This window comes from Typopeltis vanoorti, chromosome 4 (assembly GCF_054136105.1).
Source record: "Typopeltis vanoorti isolate ZY-2024b chromosome 4, IOZ_Tvanoo_1.0, whole genome shotgun sequence".
Taxonomy (NCBI): domain Eukaryota; kingdom Metazoa; phylum Arthropoda; class Arachnida; order Uropygi; family Thelyphonidae; genus Typopeltis; species Typopeltis vanoorti.
The window spans coordinates 140,552,833-140,569,325 of record NC_143552.1 but is presented as its reverse complement, the minus strand read 5'-3'; the positions used below and the strand labels follow the sequence as shown (position 1 = coordinate 140,569,325).

General features: G+C 33.5%; 1 protein-coding gene across 2 annotated transcripts in view; it reads right to left on the bottom strand.

Moving 5' to 3' along the window:
* The window catches only part of LOC150107722 (transducin-like enhancer protein 4), a 113,180-nt gene extending 97,211 nt beyond the window's left edge, over nt 1-15,969 (bottom strand). For both annotated transcript variants that reach the window (XM_090392026.1, XM_090392027.1), the window contains exons 1-3: nt 15,355-15,969; nt 8,128-8,196; nt 624-724 (exon numbers count right to left, since the gene is read on the bottom strand). In XM_090392026.1, coding sequence (XP_090248152.1) covers nt 624-724; nt 8,128-8,196; nt 15,355-15,375 — 191 coding nt within the window. In that variant the 5' untranslated portion in view covers nt 15,376-15,969. The remainder of the gene's footprint in view (nt 1-623; nt 725-8,127; nt 8,197-15,354) is intronic.
* Nucleotides 15,970-16,493: the final 524 nt, after the last annotated feature.

Here is a 16,493-nt window from a genome sequence, read left to right as displayed (position 1 = left end):
CGTACAAAATAACCCATCTCATTTTCCCCTTCAAGAAAGAAAACGAATTAATTGACAATTAGAATCATTAATCAAACGTCTTCCATTAAGCATATGCCACGTTGATCACTGCGCATGCCGTACACGAAATAATGCAGAAATTTCATAATACATTCTAGCATTTCATTAGCGAAGAGTTTCATGCAGATATCCAGTAACGGTTTGATAAAAAAAAATATAAAAAATAAAAACAGGTTATTACCCTTAATTAAACTTCTAATTATCCGGACTTCGTCAAAAGAAAATTTTTGCAAAATCCATTAAGAAAATTTAAGCTAGTAATAAGAAACGGCCACTTAATTGATATTTTCTTTCCACTTCATCCATGATAATGTATGATGTCTCTGTGGCAAGGTTGGCGTTCACTGAACACCCCGATTCAACCACTTCTTACCCCCCCCCCCTTTTTTTTTCGTTTTTTTCCCCCATTTATCCCACCGCTCTTTATGGGGAAGGTGAAACATATTAGCATAAATTACTTCGTAATTAAAATATTAACAAAATTTATGACGATAGTGAAAAGTTGTGAGATAGTTCATTTTCTTCATACAATCTTAGAGGCCAAGACATCGATTGAAACTTACCTGTGGTATTGCGCTTGAAGAAAACTAAATTCTTCTTTTATTCTTTCGCAAGTATCAGGCACTGTGAACTTAAAGGGTTGTGCCGACTGGGGAGGAGGTCCCTGCAAAAAAATAAAATTATTTTTTTTAGTAATTAATTAGAAAGCATTAAAAAGATTATTTTTAAATCATAATATTTACTTTAAATTATTTTAGTATTAAACAAACATCATTAAATAGTACACACCATTTTTTTTAAAATCTATAACATATATTTGAATATTTTCTGCTTAAAAAATGTGTATGTATATATGTATATATATATGGAAATTGACCGAGAGATGTGGTGATTAATATCTTTGGAGGGTAATGGATGGCAATGCTGTATCCAATGAAGTTCTAACTGAGACTCGGCTATTGCAGTTACCTTCCTGCCACGATCAGAGCTTTAATAACTTCAATAACACCTTATCCCTGCACTGTCCTCTACAGATAACGGGGAAGATTAAAAGCATTGTTGCTTCGCCCCTTTAAGCCAGTCCTTATAAGGACTAATTTGTATAGAATGCATTAAAATTTACGTTGCGTTTTATCCTAAACTTTTTAAAACCGTACCTGCTTGTTTCTGAAGCATTTATGTTAATCATTTACAGTACTTCAAATATCTATCGTGTATTCCAAAGCATTACTTCCAGCTTCAAGTATCATTGGTACTGTTTAAAGTGTAACTTAATGTATGGACAGAGCAAATATTTTTTATATTTAAAATCTTACTAGAAGTAACAATAAAATTTTAAGTGTCAAATAAATACTTCCCAGATCAGGGATTATACTTAGTTATAATTTCTAGTCTGATATAATCTATTCATAACTTGGGAGAGGAGGGGTTTTTACCTAGAAATGCATTCAACTAAATCAGTACTTCTTTTATAATTAAAAATAATAATAAGGATTTTTAATGCAGAAAACATTTAACATATTGAATTGACAATATTTATTTTTTAATGTTAAAAATTCGAAAAAATCCTTAATTTATTTGATCATTTTAATATATAGCAGTGTTTTTCCAGATATAAAAAAGCAGACTTTTTTTTTAATCTGGTTTACTTACTTTCTTTGTAAGTAAACCAGATAAAAAAAACACTACCATATTTGGAAATGATCCAATAAATTAAAATTTTTAAGACCCCGAGGTCCTCATATTTCCTTCCATTACGCAGTTAGTAGGGAAGATTAAATGAATTTGAGTTTATCCTTTTCATAGAAGGCAGCATTTTTTTTTTTTTTTTAACTAGCAAAACATGTAAAGTGAACAAGTAACACTTGCCATTTACAGACTGACACTCACTTCGATGGTCTATTGATTTAGCATAATATTTAATCAAATTGTCCGCAGATCGTGGCGTAAGTGGGGGATTTTTTATTATCTGTATTTATTTTTTAAATTTTCGTTATTTCAATAAACTGATATACGTTTGTAAAGGGGTAAAAGAAGCTATAATAACCTCATCAAATAAAACCTATTTAACACATTAAACATACATGGATGAGATGAGCTAAAGATTAGATATCTAATGCATTTTTTTCTAGATACCCATTAAGATATGTTTTAACCACTTCAGGCCTTCAATAAGCAGGTAATGAAAATCTAAAACCCAAAAGATATTCGTACCATACTGAGGTTTGAATCTATAGCCTATTGGTTCAAAACTGAGATGCCACTCCATCATCTAACATGGCTGGCAAATTTCCGTATACTGGTGAGGAGCAGATAAAAAAAGATTCACATAAATAATTATATTTATAAATTAAAAAAAAAAGTGTCATCTTTAATGAATTCGATTTATTACAAAGTCGATGAAAAAAAAAAAAAAACTGCTGCAGTTTTTAATGGAGAAGAAAAATACACCAAACATTATGACTTACAAATTTGAGATCAGTGCCACTTGGATAAAATTTTTTTTTTTTGTATGTCATGACGGTTTCCATTTTTTTTTTATTAACGAAGCAAACCTTTGAATAAGTAATGTGAGTGTACATTGAACACTCTTCCATATTTTTTAAACGCGACTTTTCTTGTAAGCTGCTATATATTGATTTAGTAACATTCCACCCCATGACTGGGTTGTTGATATAGAGGAATTCTCGTTAGTTGACAGCTGGACCGGTTTTTACAGATCGCTGAACCAAGCTGGGGAGTTGGCGGGCACTTTTAGATGGCTATAACAAAAGAGCACAAGGTCAAAAGGTGTCAATCTCCGTAGGTGTTTGAAAACACACATTACCGACGAAAGATATCGGGAAAGTATCATTAGCACATCCGTTACTTGAATTGGAAAAAGAAAAATTTCTCGCAAAAGATGACACGTTCTGAAAACACCGTATCTTCGAAACCGATCTGAACGCTTCTTGCTATTTTCTTTTAAATCAACTTTTACTATGAGAACCAGGATTTTAAGAACTTTCTTCGCCACTACTGTTCAATACGTCAGGGCCGTTATGAAATAACCCTTTACACAGTTAGTCGAGACGATGTCTACCAATTGCATATGTTCTCGATGCATTTGTGGGAATGAAATCCTTCCACCACTTAAAAACATTTGCCTGAAATAAAAAGGACCAGGATTCTTTTATTATGTAACAAGCCTTTACTTGCGGAGTATAATTTTATAACCTTCTGTAGGCGAGATGATTATCTAAATGAATAAATAAATAAATGCTTATATCCAGTAGCATTATGTAGGACTACAATAAAAACCAATATCGCAACTTCCTACTGATAATCTAACATTCTAATCTCATGTTTATAGGAATATCTTTCGAAGGTTCCCCTCAATTTTTTTTGACCTAGTTGATAGTTGATATACACTGTAGATGTAACTAAACAACAAAAAAAAAAAAATTATGAGCTCAGTAACTTACTGCTCTGACTACTAAAAAAATTATGAATATCTTGGCTTAGTGTACATTTAAATTCAGCCTATTCGCTAGTTTTAAAGGGAAATTCTAATCAATATATAGTGAAATTGTTAATAGTTTTTAAATGCAGATGTTTTCTTAAATAATTAAATAATTTAAATAAATCTTTATGCACTTCTATATTAATAATTGAAATCAATTGGCGAAGTCAAATCCCTTAATATTTTTATTCATAGCCACAAGGGGGGAGAAGAAAGCGAATTAAGAATAAATAAAAGATAAATATAATGTAAATCTAGTGTCTACAAAAAAAAATCTACTATGGAATATTTTAGTGATGATATTTAATAGTTTTAAGATGTCGTAACTTTGGCCTTGGCGAAGATTAATATCCGAATTTCGAAAGATTATTTTGCTTGACGTTTAAAAAGTGATTCATTCAGTCTTTCGATGAGGGGGGGGGGAGAGAAAGGTTAAGGAGTGGGCAAAGAAACAAAAAAAAAAAAAAAAAAAAAGAGCTATTTGCAGTTTAGAACTTATGCAGCTCCAAGAAAAGTACTTAAAGATCAAAAGGTTAAGCGAAAGCAGATACTGAATTTGTTTATATGCTATCTTATGTTTAAATGTAATCAAATCGATGGGTCATTAAATGAGTCGTCACTTAGCGTGACAAACAAGACATTAAAAACTCCTTGGCCTCAACACAGCCTTTTTTTGTATTGATTGCAAACTGCATCTGTGGTGAGTTGGAGGGGAGCGGGGTGGAAATGAAAAAAAAAAAAGGTCACTTGGACCTAATTTATCACCACTTTTTTGATGAGTGAAGAGGCATATATGATATCAATCTGCTTTAATTGCACTGTAAATTGACCAAAATACATCCTACTTGCATCCTTCTCGTGAAGTATCTGTAGTTCGTAGCACTAACCCATAGAGGGCGCTATATGTCGAATTAGTTAATTATATATAAACAAAAGAGAATGTTACGGTGTTTCTATTTCTGACGTATTTACAATAAATTGTTGATTTCTCCCTGGTTAAAAAAAAAAAAAAAAAAGGCACCGTCGAGAGCCACGTATGCAGAGCGCCGATTTTTAATCGGCCATTGATGAGACTTTATACCGGAGCAGAATATTTTTGGTATCTTAAATTCCAACTCGCTTTGAATTCTCGACAAGTACTTACAAAATGACCTATCAAAAGGCCGCAGAATCTCCTTTTGAATGTTAAAAAGCTTTCTCGTACTATTTCTTCCATTTAGATGAGGATCGCCTATTTCTTATTCAACTTTACGGTGAGTCAGAGATAGGTGCAGACGAAAGTGAAGTCGTGGATGTGACCTGAAATATATTCCAAGAATTTTTGACGACTACGTATGGATAATTTAACGGGAATACGATTCAAATATAGGAGATCCACATCTAGTTCGTCTTAAAAGAAATAAAATTATCATAATGCTGAATCGATATTCTTAATATTTATAATTCCAATTTTCATTTCTTACATTTTAATGTAAGTATTTTACTGAATTTTCTCGGTAGTCTTATTTTTGGAACATCCATATTCTCATCATTTCACATACCTTTATCCTTTTGAAAAAAAAAAAAAAAAAAAAGTTTCCTCCCAATGAATACAATCCCTACCCAAGTGTTCTTCAAAAAACACAACCTTCCTTTCTTCTATCTAATCATTTGCCCGCACTATTGTTAATAGGCCAAGACCTCATGTGCGAGGGATACTCTTTAGTAGGAAAGTCATGGATTCAAATCCCGTATAGAAATTTTTAAAGATTTTTCATTTGAAATTGAGTTAGCTGGTAACAAAAAAAAAAACTGCCACGTCTTTGTTTTATTTTTTAATAGCACGCTACGAATACTATAATTAAAGTACTATATCATCGAAGTAATTTGGTGCTATCAAAAGATACCTGAAAGCACAGAATGCGACACGTGGCCTGATTGAAACCTTATGACCTATAGTTTGCAATACAATTCGTCAGTAGAATTAAACAAACACATTGGTACAATCGACGTGATGGAAATTAACATCTGCTTTTACAAGTGTAAGTCACGTGATTTAGAAGAGGAAGTACGTTTTACAAATAGCAGCTGTTACATTTATCAGGTGATAAGCTGTATAGAGTTTTTTTTGTAAAATGTATAGAGTTTTTTTTTTTAAAAAAAAAAAAAAACTCTATACATTTCAGTTACAAACAGCCAATCGCAGTAGTTAAAAGCAATTAGAGATTGAGGATGTATAATAAATAAAATACAAAAAATAAAAACGATAAATCTTTAGCCGTATTCCCCCTCCCTTGTAAAACGTACTATGAGTTCACACCCATTTGTGGGTGGAGTCCACCAGACATTACACATAAAACTAGTAATATCCTGGAGTTAGCGATAATACACCTATCACTGAGATTTCATGTTTATTTTACTAGGCAGTTCTGATATTGAATGATTCTTTAAATCATTTAAATTTCAAATCACCTTATAAGGACTGGCTTAAAGGGGCAGGAATGCTTTTCATCTTCCCCGTTATATGTAGAGGACAGTGTAGGGATAAGGTGTTGTTATTGAGGTATTAAAGCTCTGATCATGGCAGGAGGGTAACAGCAATAGCCGAGCCTCAGTTAGAACTTCATTGGCTACAGCATTGCCATCCATTACCTTCCAAGGGTCTACTCTCCTTCCAGCCTCAAATCGCCAACTTTCAGACTAATAATTTATAATTTTTCTCTAGAAAAAAGAATCAAAGTTTATTGCTAAACCAAACTATAAATTAGTGAATAACTTTATTTTATATAGCAATTTTATAATAATTTCTATAAAATTTATCAAACTCTTTTATAATATATTTTTTATTTTGATTTGGTTAAAACTGCTTCTTAATCTTAATTTGGTTAAAACTCGTTTATCATTACAGTGATGGCCAAAAAAAATATTGCATTTTAATTCATCTTATGCCCGTCTTACACGATCAATTTCTTTATCAATTTTCTATTTCAATTATTTAATAATTTGAAAATTTACCCTGTCAGATAGAAATAGATGTCCATGAGAAAATAGAGCATGTATATATGTGTGTATAATAGTTTGTTTACAGTAGCAAATATATTCGTTATATTTCATTTCAAAATGTATATAAAACCACTTTTGATTTGTACAAAAATAAACCCAATTTTATATAATTTAATATTACGAGTAAAAATAATAATGGCAAGAAAGAAATAAAATCGTAAATTTTAGTTAGCCTAGTTAGTACTAACTTATATTGCTAACTAGAGGGAAAAAACAAAGCAAATATTATTCGAAACTTATTATACTGTTTTTCTGTGGTTATGTTTTGCAGGTTTGTTGTTTATATATTGTGTAATTATTTTATTAATTAATTATTATTTATAATTATTCGGACAATGTCGTGGTCGGACGAACAAAATGCGCTTGCGTGCAAAATAAAAAATCGAACGTGTGTCATACAGGATATTTTAACTTTTATTTTTTATATACTTAAAAAATGTATTCATTTTTTGCTATTGTAAAAATTGATCGTGCCATACAGGCTTTAGTCTATCCACGCAGCAGACGAGTCTCAACTAGTAGTATGTCGGTCAACTATTACGTAGTTAATTCACTCAATTCAGCATGTTTTGACAGGAATATGGGTGCTTGCAGTGACTTGTTCAAAGCACGAGTACGATGGTATCGCAAACAAGTCAATGCATGCAAGTCGATTCGGGCTAGATTTCAAATCTATAAATACCAGTGGTTTAGGAATAAGTTTCATTATTTTTTGTGTGCTTTGCCAACAATCATCAGTCGAAAGTGTGATAGATAAGTGGAGTCATACAAAGTGTAAATTAAATCTTTTATTTTGTGAATTGGGGGGGGGGGGGGCGTTACAAAATTTATGTCTTGCAAAGTGGGCGGTGGCCCGAAAAAGTTTGGGAACCTATGATCTAGTACTATGAATAGGATAACACGAAAGAAGTGAGTGTGTGGGAAATAATATTGCTATTGCTGTCAGGATAATTTTTTCTTGGGGGGGGGGGGGTTACTGGTAAGCCAAGATTTACAAAATTACAACTTCTCAATTTCCTCGCTTTTATTTTTTCAATGACAGGATACTTGTTTATAAAAATGCTTCAAAGTCTGCTATTACGCATGCAAAATATGAGTTTATTAGTTAACATGGACTGAAGTAAATAGGCATATATTCAAAAGGTCTGTATCTTTCAGTTATAAAAAAGGATTTTAATCATATTATTCGGAAAAAAAAAATCATACCTAACCTCGTTTGCCATATCAAAATTTGATATGAACCTAATATGGATTTCACTTCTCCCTACTTCCTAAATAACTTGGGCCCGCTGTACCATGAGGGAAGTTTGGTCCTAACTGGTAGGCTTCCACCAAGATAAAATTATCTTCCCCACCAAAAAAAAAAAAAAGAACTATACTGCTTGTTTTTTTAATAGAGCAATTTCTAAACGTTTGGATAGTGAAGAAGGCATATATGTATATACAAACTAATCAAAGTTGAATCTATTAAATATTCATACTTTTCTATTGTTTAATGCAAAATCTAAACAACATTTACATACCTCTTTTGTCGTCAGCATTGCCAGGGGCCCCGCCAAAGCATTGCTATGGAAAGGCACTAATCCATCTCCCTAAAATAAATACATAAGTCAGTCGCATGTAGATAAATTGCGAACAAGAATGACTCAAATACATCATATTATAAAATAAAACAAAGAATTACTGTTCTAGATCCATGACGGATGATTAGTTCTACTTGGACAAAAAAATTCTCTCTCATAATTTCCGTTATAACTTCGATTTTATCATCACAAAAAAAAAAAAAAAAAAAAAAAAAAAAGATAATCAAAGCGTGTCTTTTCGATAAGTCGTGTAACAAGAGATAACAAAAGATACGCATAATAACTAACGATACGGAAGTTGAGATAGGCAAAAGAGGATCAGAAATAGTGAAGAAGATATTTGAAACACCTGTCATTAGTTGAATCTAACCTTACAACCGCCAGACAATTCCAAAGTCTAAGTAGTTGAAGTGCTTGTTACATGAAGCTTCGTCCAAGTTTAAGAAGGGTCCGAATTCTAAGGGAATGATTGTTAACGTTTGTTGAACACATCCTGGCGTGAAAATGAAAACATGGGTCATTTAAGTCTCTTTCTTCATACAGAGGGAAGTTCTTTGTTTGACTTGTCACTGGATGTTATTCACAGCGCAATTGTTTTGCCTAGATAACATCCGGTTGAACACAAACTCAAATATCTACCATATTTTGCAATCGTAACAGTTGAAATATCACATTAGGGTAGCAGTAATTCGAATTACTCCACCTATATATTTCTTAATTACAACGTTAGGAAGAGAGGAAGTCGATTACATCTGTCAAACACACCCTTTTTTAAATGGTTGATGCTTGATATCAAGGTTGGGGTAGGAGATAGTTTTTTTTGGGGGGGGGGGTGAATCTAGGATCGCTGGGCTTAATGTGACAGTTACTTCTAGTCAGAACAATGCAAATTTATTATTGGTTGAAAATAAAAGTTTACGATATTTCACGCGCAAACTTTGTTTTCTTACTTTGGAATTGAATTAAAAACAAGAATGTAAGTTCTTGTCAAATATAACAAACTTTATAAATTTTTATAAATTTATAAAAATCATTTTATAAAATTTATAAAAACAGCTCGATTTGCTCATGAATATTTTAATAATATATTCAGACACCATTACTCTATTTATATAGTACTTTTACATTAATTTACTTCAGTAGTTTAGGAAGCTATGCATCGGAACTTCAAGCCCATGTAGTGACTTCTTCCACAATGTAATCTTCCTTTCAGATACGTATAATGCTATGCATTATGGGATACCAGAGCAATTTGATGTGAAATCAAATGTCTTGTATGTATACATGTGGCCTAGTTGGAAAACAATTCATGCACACACATGGATCAAGGATTAGGAGCAAGAATAGAATGTTTAGTATAATTTAAGCATCTAATCTGGCGATGGCAATAAGGGTTATACAAAAAAAAAATTTTTTTTAAGGGACTACCGAGAAGGAGAACAGCTATATTATCACCCCTGATCTGTTCTAGATATCCGGCTATCCCACAATATTGGAATTTTAGGATATATTCCCTATTTTTTTTTTTTTAATTTTCAATTCACGATTCTTACCTATGAAAAGTAAGAATGTGATAGATATCGATGATCAGAAATTGTCAGATCACCTGTCCATTCAAAAACCTGAAACAAGCTTTCCCACATTATAACATAAAAGTATAAACATTAGTAGCTGTATTTCCTCTCCTGCTTTCGTGCGTCTACTGTGGGTGATCAGCAAAGAATAGATATACTGTATTTTGAAACCAAGTAAATGTATTCATTGGAGCTTGAGCCACCTTTGCCTGGAGTTTCATTTCATGGTTCAGTTTTACGAACATTGTTCTCAAACTTTTCGGTATTAACATTAATTTACAGCGATTCAACAATTAAATGGTATTTATTAGATATAGAATCCTAACGTATATTATATACGTAATTAAAGTTCTTATATATTTTCTTTGAAGAAGTAAGATTTATTTTGTTTCATGAAATTTGAGAAACAAACCTTTTCTTTATTAACATAGAACTTATTTATAAGGACTAGATGGAAATGCTTCATTCGCACACTACATAAATAACAGCATGCAATTGAAGAAAAACTCATAACGAATATATGCTATTCAAGACAATTTTCATCGTTTCTAAAATCAACCGATAAGTAGCGTATATTGTTACAAATACAGGTCATAAGTTACATCCTTTTAAAAAAATAGTCAAAGAACACTGATTAGATAGAGATAAGTGGTTCTGACAACTATCTTCCTCTCCACATAGACACGCAAGGATCATATGACCATCAGAAATTTACTGAAGTGTGAAATAATAGCTCAGAACAATAACGCCATAAAACCGATTATCCTCTATGAACAAGACCCGATCAACTATCTTTACTGAAGTTGGCTTAAGCTGTAATGACAAAAGACTCCGTTTTAAAATGATAAAACAATAATAAAATAAATCATAAATACGTTTTAAGAGTCAGACAGCACCATTATTCGTTTCGTAAGGACTTTTTTTTTTTTTTTGTTTCGATTCATACCTGTGCATCGCTACTGTTTGAATTTCCGTATAGTTCTGCTAAAAGATTTTCTTTAACAGGAAGGCCAAATATATTATTTTCTTGTGTTTCATCATACAAAATACGGTTAATTCCATGTCACCTTTGCTATTAAATAATATTTATACAGCTAGTTAACAGTTTTGTCGAAATAGTTTATTTTGCTAGCAAACATTCAGACCACGTTGTGTAAAAACCTGAATAAATATTGCGTGGTGTCAGATTTAAGGCAACATTGCTTCTCTACGTCATGTTTCAAGTGTTTCCTATTGGGGAATACTGAGTAGACAAAAACCACTCGTTTTGTAGATGGGTTACAGAAAAGAAGCCACTATTGTACAAACCAAGAGACGATTAGCATTACCAGTCCGTTCAAAACTTATACGGATTGAGCATATACTATCGGCTCGTTATGACAGTACATTTTTAAACAAATTATTGCAAAATTTACTGGATACTGTTCAGTCCATGCTCAGATGGTCAATCAGGTTAGGCTTAAGCCAGTATGATATTTATATTGTATATTCAGGTGTGTGTATTGCTATATGTTATGAATTAATTCAACTTTGGTATCCTTCCTGGGACCGGCTCCCATTGATGAGTCCTCAATATAAATAATATTGAGTATAATATAATTTATATGAGACTTAATATTTACTTCTCTTAATTGTCTCCTATGACTCAAGGGACTATGGGGAAGTACTCCAAATAATCACGTGTTATTTTTGTGCAATTTTTAATACCGATACGATCAGATCTTTTTTTAACCAATTAGTAAAACTGTCTTCATTCAAGAAGAATGTTTCCCATAACTTTTGATCAGATAGTGTATATTCTATATTCTGCTACCGAAGCGTATAGGAACTGCTTACGTGTCTGTGTGGTCGAGTTTCCAGCCTCTAGTAAGAACTTGGCACTTCATACTGGGTGCAGCTTTACAAGTTTTCAAAAGGTGATTTTTTTTTCTTCTTCTTCTGTCTATCAGCAATAGAACGTCAGAAGATCTTTATCACGCTGCCAATTCCACCACCACAAAGTAACATTTAACTTAATCATTTCTACTTGTCAACTAGTTTGGATTATTGCCAACGTCAGACATGGCACAAGCATGTGTTGTTATTCCAATGACACACTAACTAAACTGCTCCTTAAAATACTAAACAAACAAATAACCTCGTTGGTCAATTAAGATGTTAAAATCTCTGTCTAATACTTGCTTCGGGCTATATATATATATATATAGGCAGGGATTTATTATGTGCACATGCACCTATTAAGGTTCGAATGGACAGAACTAGTAATTGCAGAAAGGGAAAACACCTTTTCAACTAGTTCAACATCGATTGTCAGATCTCTTGATTTGTGTAATAATTACAGCTTAGGTAGTTAATAAAGGAGAAAACAAAATTCAGTATCCGGGTGTTTATATCGTTAGTTAGAAATGCTAATTGGTCATTTCAGTTACACTTGATAACTGATTGAGAGGGGAATGTCAACGTATACACCAAAATATCAAAAGTGTAAGTACTTGGCGAGCTGAAATGCAATTTCAGTTTTGCAGGGGCAGTGGGCATTATTGCAGCAGATTATGTTTCGCAGATGTTTGTAACAGTTCTAATTTTCGTAAGGAAAATCAGAGAGAACTCATCTAATTCATTCATGTTTCTTACCTTTTCCAGAGATTGAAGCTACAGTGGGAAAAAGGGATACTGCAAACATGTAGCAATAATGTTTGGATAAGGAAAATAAACATTTTCCTGGTTGTATGATGGAGTTTCTTGCTTTGGAATCAAAATTCGCCAGATGAATCCCATGTTCTTTGAGAACTGTGATGGAGATGGTATAAAGTTATTTTGAGATTCTGATCCGATCTCCACGACGCTACTACAAGTTATTTAGAATATCACACTTAAGAGATATTCACAAATTAAAGGACTGCTAGAATTTTGTAATGATTAAAAATTCAGTTTGGTTGGCATTATGGCCAAAGAAAGACAGGTCATAGGTTAATGGATTATGTCTTATTTGGATGTGAAAAACACTACCTCCGTTAGACTGGCTAACTCATTTTTACGTTTTAAAAATTAGAAAAGCACACGTGCCAAGTAGCTCGCTATGTGCAAGTTGTTTGACAGTGAAATGTGGCGACACCTAGCGTTAGAAGTCAAATTCATGATGACATCGTTGAGAAGAAACAGAACCTGCAACTAGTAACTGATAACTAGTCTTGATTTTTAAAGGATAATGGGTGCGAGAGAGAGAGAGAGAGAATATCAGAGTAATAAATTCAATCCCAAAAATGTACAACAAAATTGAGTTCGACGGGGAATTTAACAGTATGATCTTTCACCGAAACCCACTCATGCCTTTCGTTGTCTCATCTATTTCACGGATCGGTAAAAATGAAAGAGTCATACCACTTCTCTACTTGGTAGTGTGTGTGTGTGCGCACGCGTGCCAAAAAAATAATAATAATAAAAAAAAAAAAAAAAAGAGGAGAAAGCTCTCTTTCTTGATTTGCATGGCCGCAGGCCGTCACGGTCTAACCCCGTACTCTAATGCTAGGGGGCGCCCTTAAGTGAAGATCTTTTCGTAGCCATGCACTCAGTAATCCAGGTGGGAATTACGGACGGTAGAGATACCGGAACTGGTCGACATACAGCGATTAAACACATTCCAGCTACTATTTTAGGTCGAAAGGCCTTTGGCTTCATGAAGCCAACGTAGAAATATATGAAAACACGTTCACAATAAACGTCTTTACTCTTCAATGATAGGCTCGCGAAACTAATTATGTCGATCTGTTTGGCTTCGTAGGGTTGTTACTCCAATCATACCACACTGATAATTACCAAGGCAACCATGGATGACGTCATGACAATTTAAATAACTTCCTATATGAGTAGAAGAGATTGAGCCCACTTGAAAGACATTAAAAATGATTTTTTTTAATGAAAAGGAAAGTGTTCAAAGAGCGGGTGGGGGTATAAAATATATTTTAGACATATCTCCAAATGTCTCATTTCGAATACAGCTTGTGGCGTTTAGAATTTGAATCTAATGATAAAACAATCAATATTATGGAGTATTAACACAAGGTAGGAGTGAGAGTTATTCTCGACTATGGTTTGAATTATTAAACACACGCAAACTGTTACTATCTGTCTCTCAAAACAAATTTCTGACAATTGCTAAATACCATAAACAACATTACATTTTGGGGGGATTGGTTTCGAGCATTCTTATAAATCAGATGCGTTTATTTTATATTTTTTTTAATTTACAATCAAATTACTATCCACAATAAACACATTATTCGTATGGTATATGATCTCAGAGGGCGCTGTAATACAATGGACAACCTTAAGTTGTTCAGTTACATTTGCAGCTTAAACATTGGAATGCTGTTAGCAGTTTGATATCGATTTTTTTTTTCCTTTTCGCTAACTATATTTAAATCACTGGGAATGTCAACAAGATTTCAAATGGCTATAAATGTAAAATTAAAAAGTTAATGGAAATAAACTGAAAATATATCGAATTAGAATGAGATCCAGGGTTACTCTGGTGCTCCTTTTTAGGGATTCAAATTTTTTTCAATTTTATGTAGATTGAAGAAAAGCTGAGGCTAAGAGACTAGTATTACATCTCGGCTAAATTTATATTCTTCAGCCCATTTGCATGATGAAAAACTAGTGTCCAAAAACCCAACTGTTAGTATGAGACTAACTCACTTTCAGGTCAAAAGCCCTCAAAAATTCCTCTCGTTCATACCAAAAGATTTCAAACGAAAAAACCCATGTTAGCATCGATGGCCATTTTTATTTTATTTTTAAAGGGGATAAATATTGGTCACGCCGTTAAATCCTATGATATACACGAACATTTTCGTCATCGTCTAACCAAACATCTTCCTTGATATCCTTCATCATATGTCAGAATTACACCCGGTTTAAGTTTATTTCTAGTAATAAACGCTAACTGCTAATTTTCTGAGAAAGTTTTATCTTTACTTAACTTAATAGGATATTATTTCAATATTTGATCGTTAAAATAAAAAAATAAAAATAAATAAATAGCCAAATGGATAATGTCAACGCTTATGTAGGCCACCGGGATCCAATTACGGTCATTGATTTGATTACGGTAGTTGAGAGTGGTATTCTAAAGATGGAATACAAAACCTCAGTCTGGCCATCTGTTGGAAAAATACTTTTATTGGATGTTTAGAACTAAACACATGGCGAGTTTTGTTTATGAGAAAATCGGGATTTATTTCATTTACAAACAAACCAAATTAAATTCCAACTAGCGAAAGTATATTTTTAGCGGTATATACACAGAAAAAAAAAAAAGGTTTCGCTGAAGTTGTCTTCAGTTTTATCAAAAATTAAATAGCATATCCTCAATCAGACTCCGCTGTGTAATTCCTCAAACTACACAAACATTTGTAACTAAATAAAACTCGCTGGTAATTCGCCAAGCCGTATGGAAACATAAAAAACAAACAACCCTCTCAATTACTCCCTATTCATTCGGAATGAAAGAAAGACTTAACACTCTTAACATCCTCTGGCATTCGCCTCTATTATTTAACTGAATTAAAAAAATAAATAAATAAAGACTTACCGGATGTCTATTTGGATACATTCTCACCCCAACGTACTTGTCAGTAAGGGAGGTCCTAAATTGACGTTACTGCCATTCTGTTGTACCCAGAATAGATGAAATAAAGAAAGAAAAAAAAAAAATTCTCAAGTGGATAGAACGTGGCTTCGACGTACACAGAGTTTATCCATAGCGCATTCGACGTAGCTTATCCATAGCGTTTTCATACACAGCCGTCAATCCTATCGCTGGCTTTACGATAGCACATAACACACCAACTAATAGATATTCCGAGACGATCTGGTAATGTCGATAATATTCTCCAACTCCCACACACACAGCGCGAAGGAAGCCTTAGCGCAAAATGCAACCACCAAACATGGCGTCTAAAATCCACACAGAGCCGCTAGAAGAATAAGATATGTTATCCGCTGCACAACGATTCTGGGTAAGGAAGGCCGACCGGGTATATACACATACACACTACAGCAGCCGGGGGAGAAAAGAAAAAAAAAAAAAAAACGCCAAGCTCCACGCAGATTCACGCTAATGTACAAGCAGACTACACGAGATGGAAAGAACCAGCCAGTAGACGAACTAACGCAAACCCCCCAAATATGGCCCACACCACAATTGCTCTTATCAACAACACGTCCGACTTACTAGTCACGTCCTTATTCCACGTGGTACCATGGGGAGCTATCTTACGCATGCGTTTCTACGTCCAATAAACATTCACTTACAGGATGTAACTATAAGCTCCACCTCCTTGCTTTGAAGGCTGGAAGACAGCTGTCAATCAAACGTCGGTGACTAGCGTATCCACCCATATTATTCGCTGCCCAGAAGAACATTATTATCAGTAGTGTGTGTGTGTGTATGTGTGTGCAGGCGTTCGCTTTGATGAGCACTTCACTGTGTGCTGTAAATATAGCAATAGAGCAGGTCAGAGAAGAACATTAGAGTGGAAATCTGTTTCCCAAGAGGGTTGCTAGTGGCAACGGCGCCTCTGAATCGACCAAAACTCTGTTTTTGCACCACGATGTCGGACTTGCTCCAACCAAATCAGTGACGTCAAAATTCTTCTTCTTCTTCTCTCTTTAACGGCAGAGCACCTCAGCTGAAATTTCTCAGCTAATTTAAATAAGCTAACGTTACTG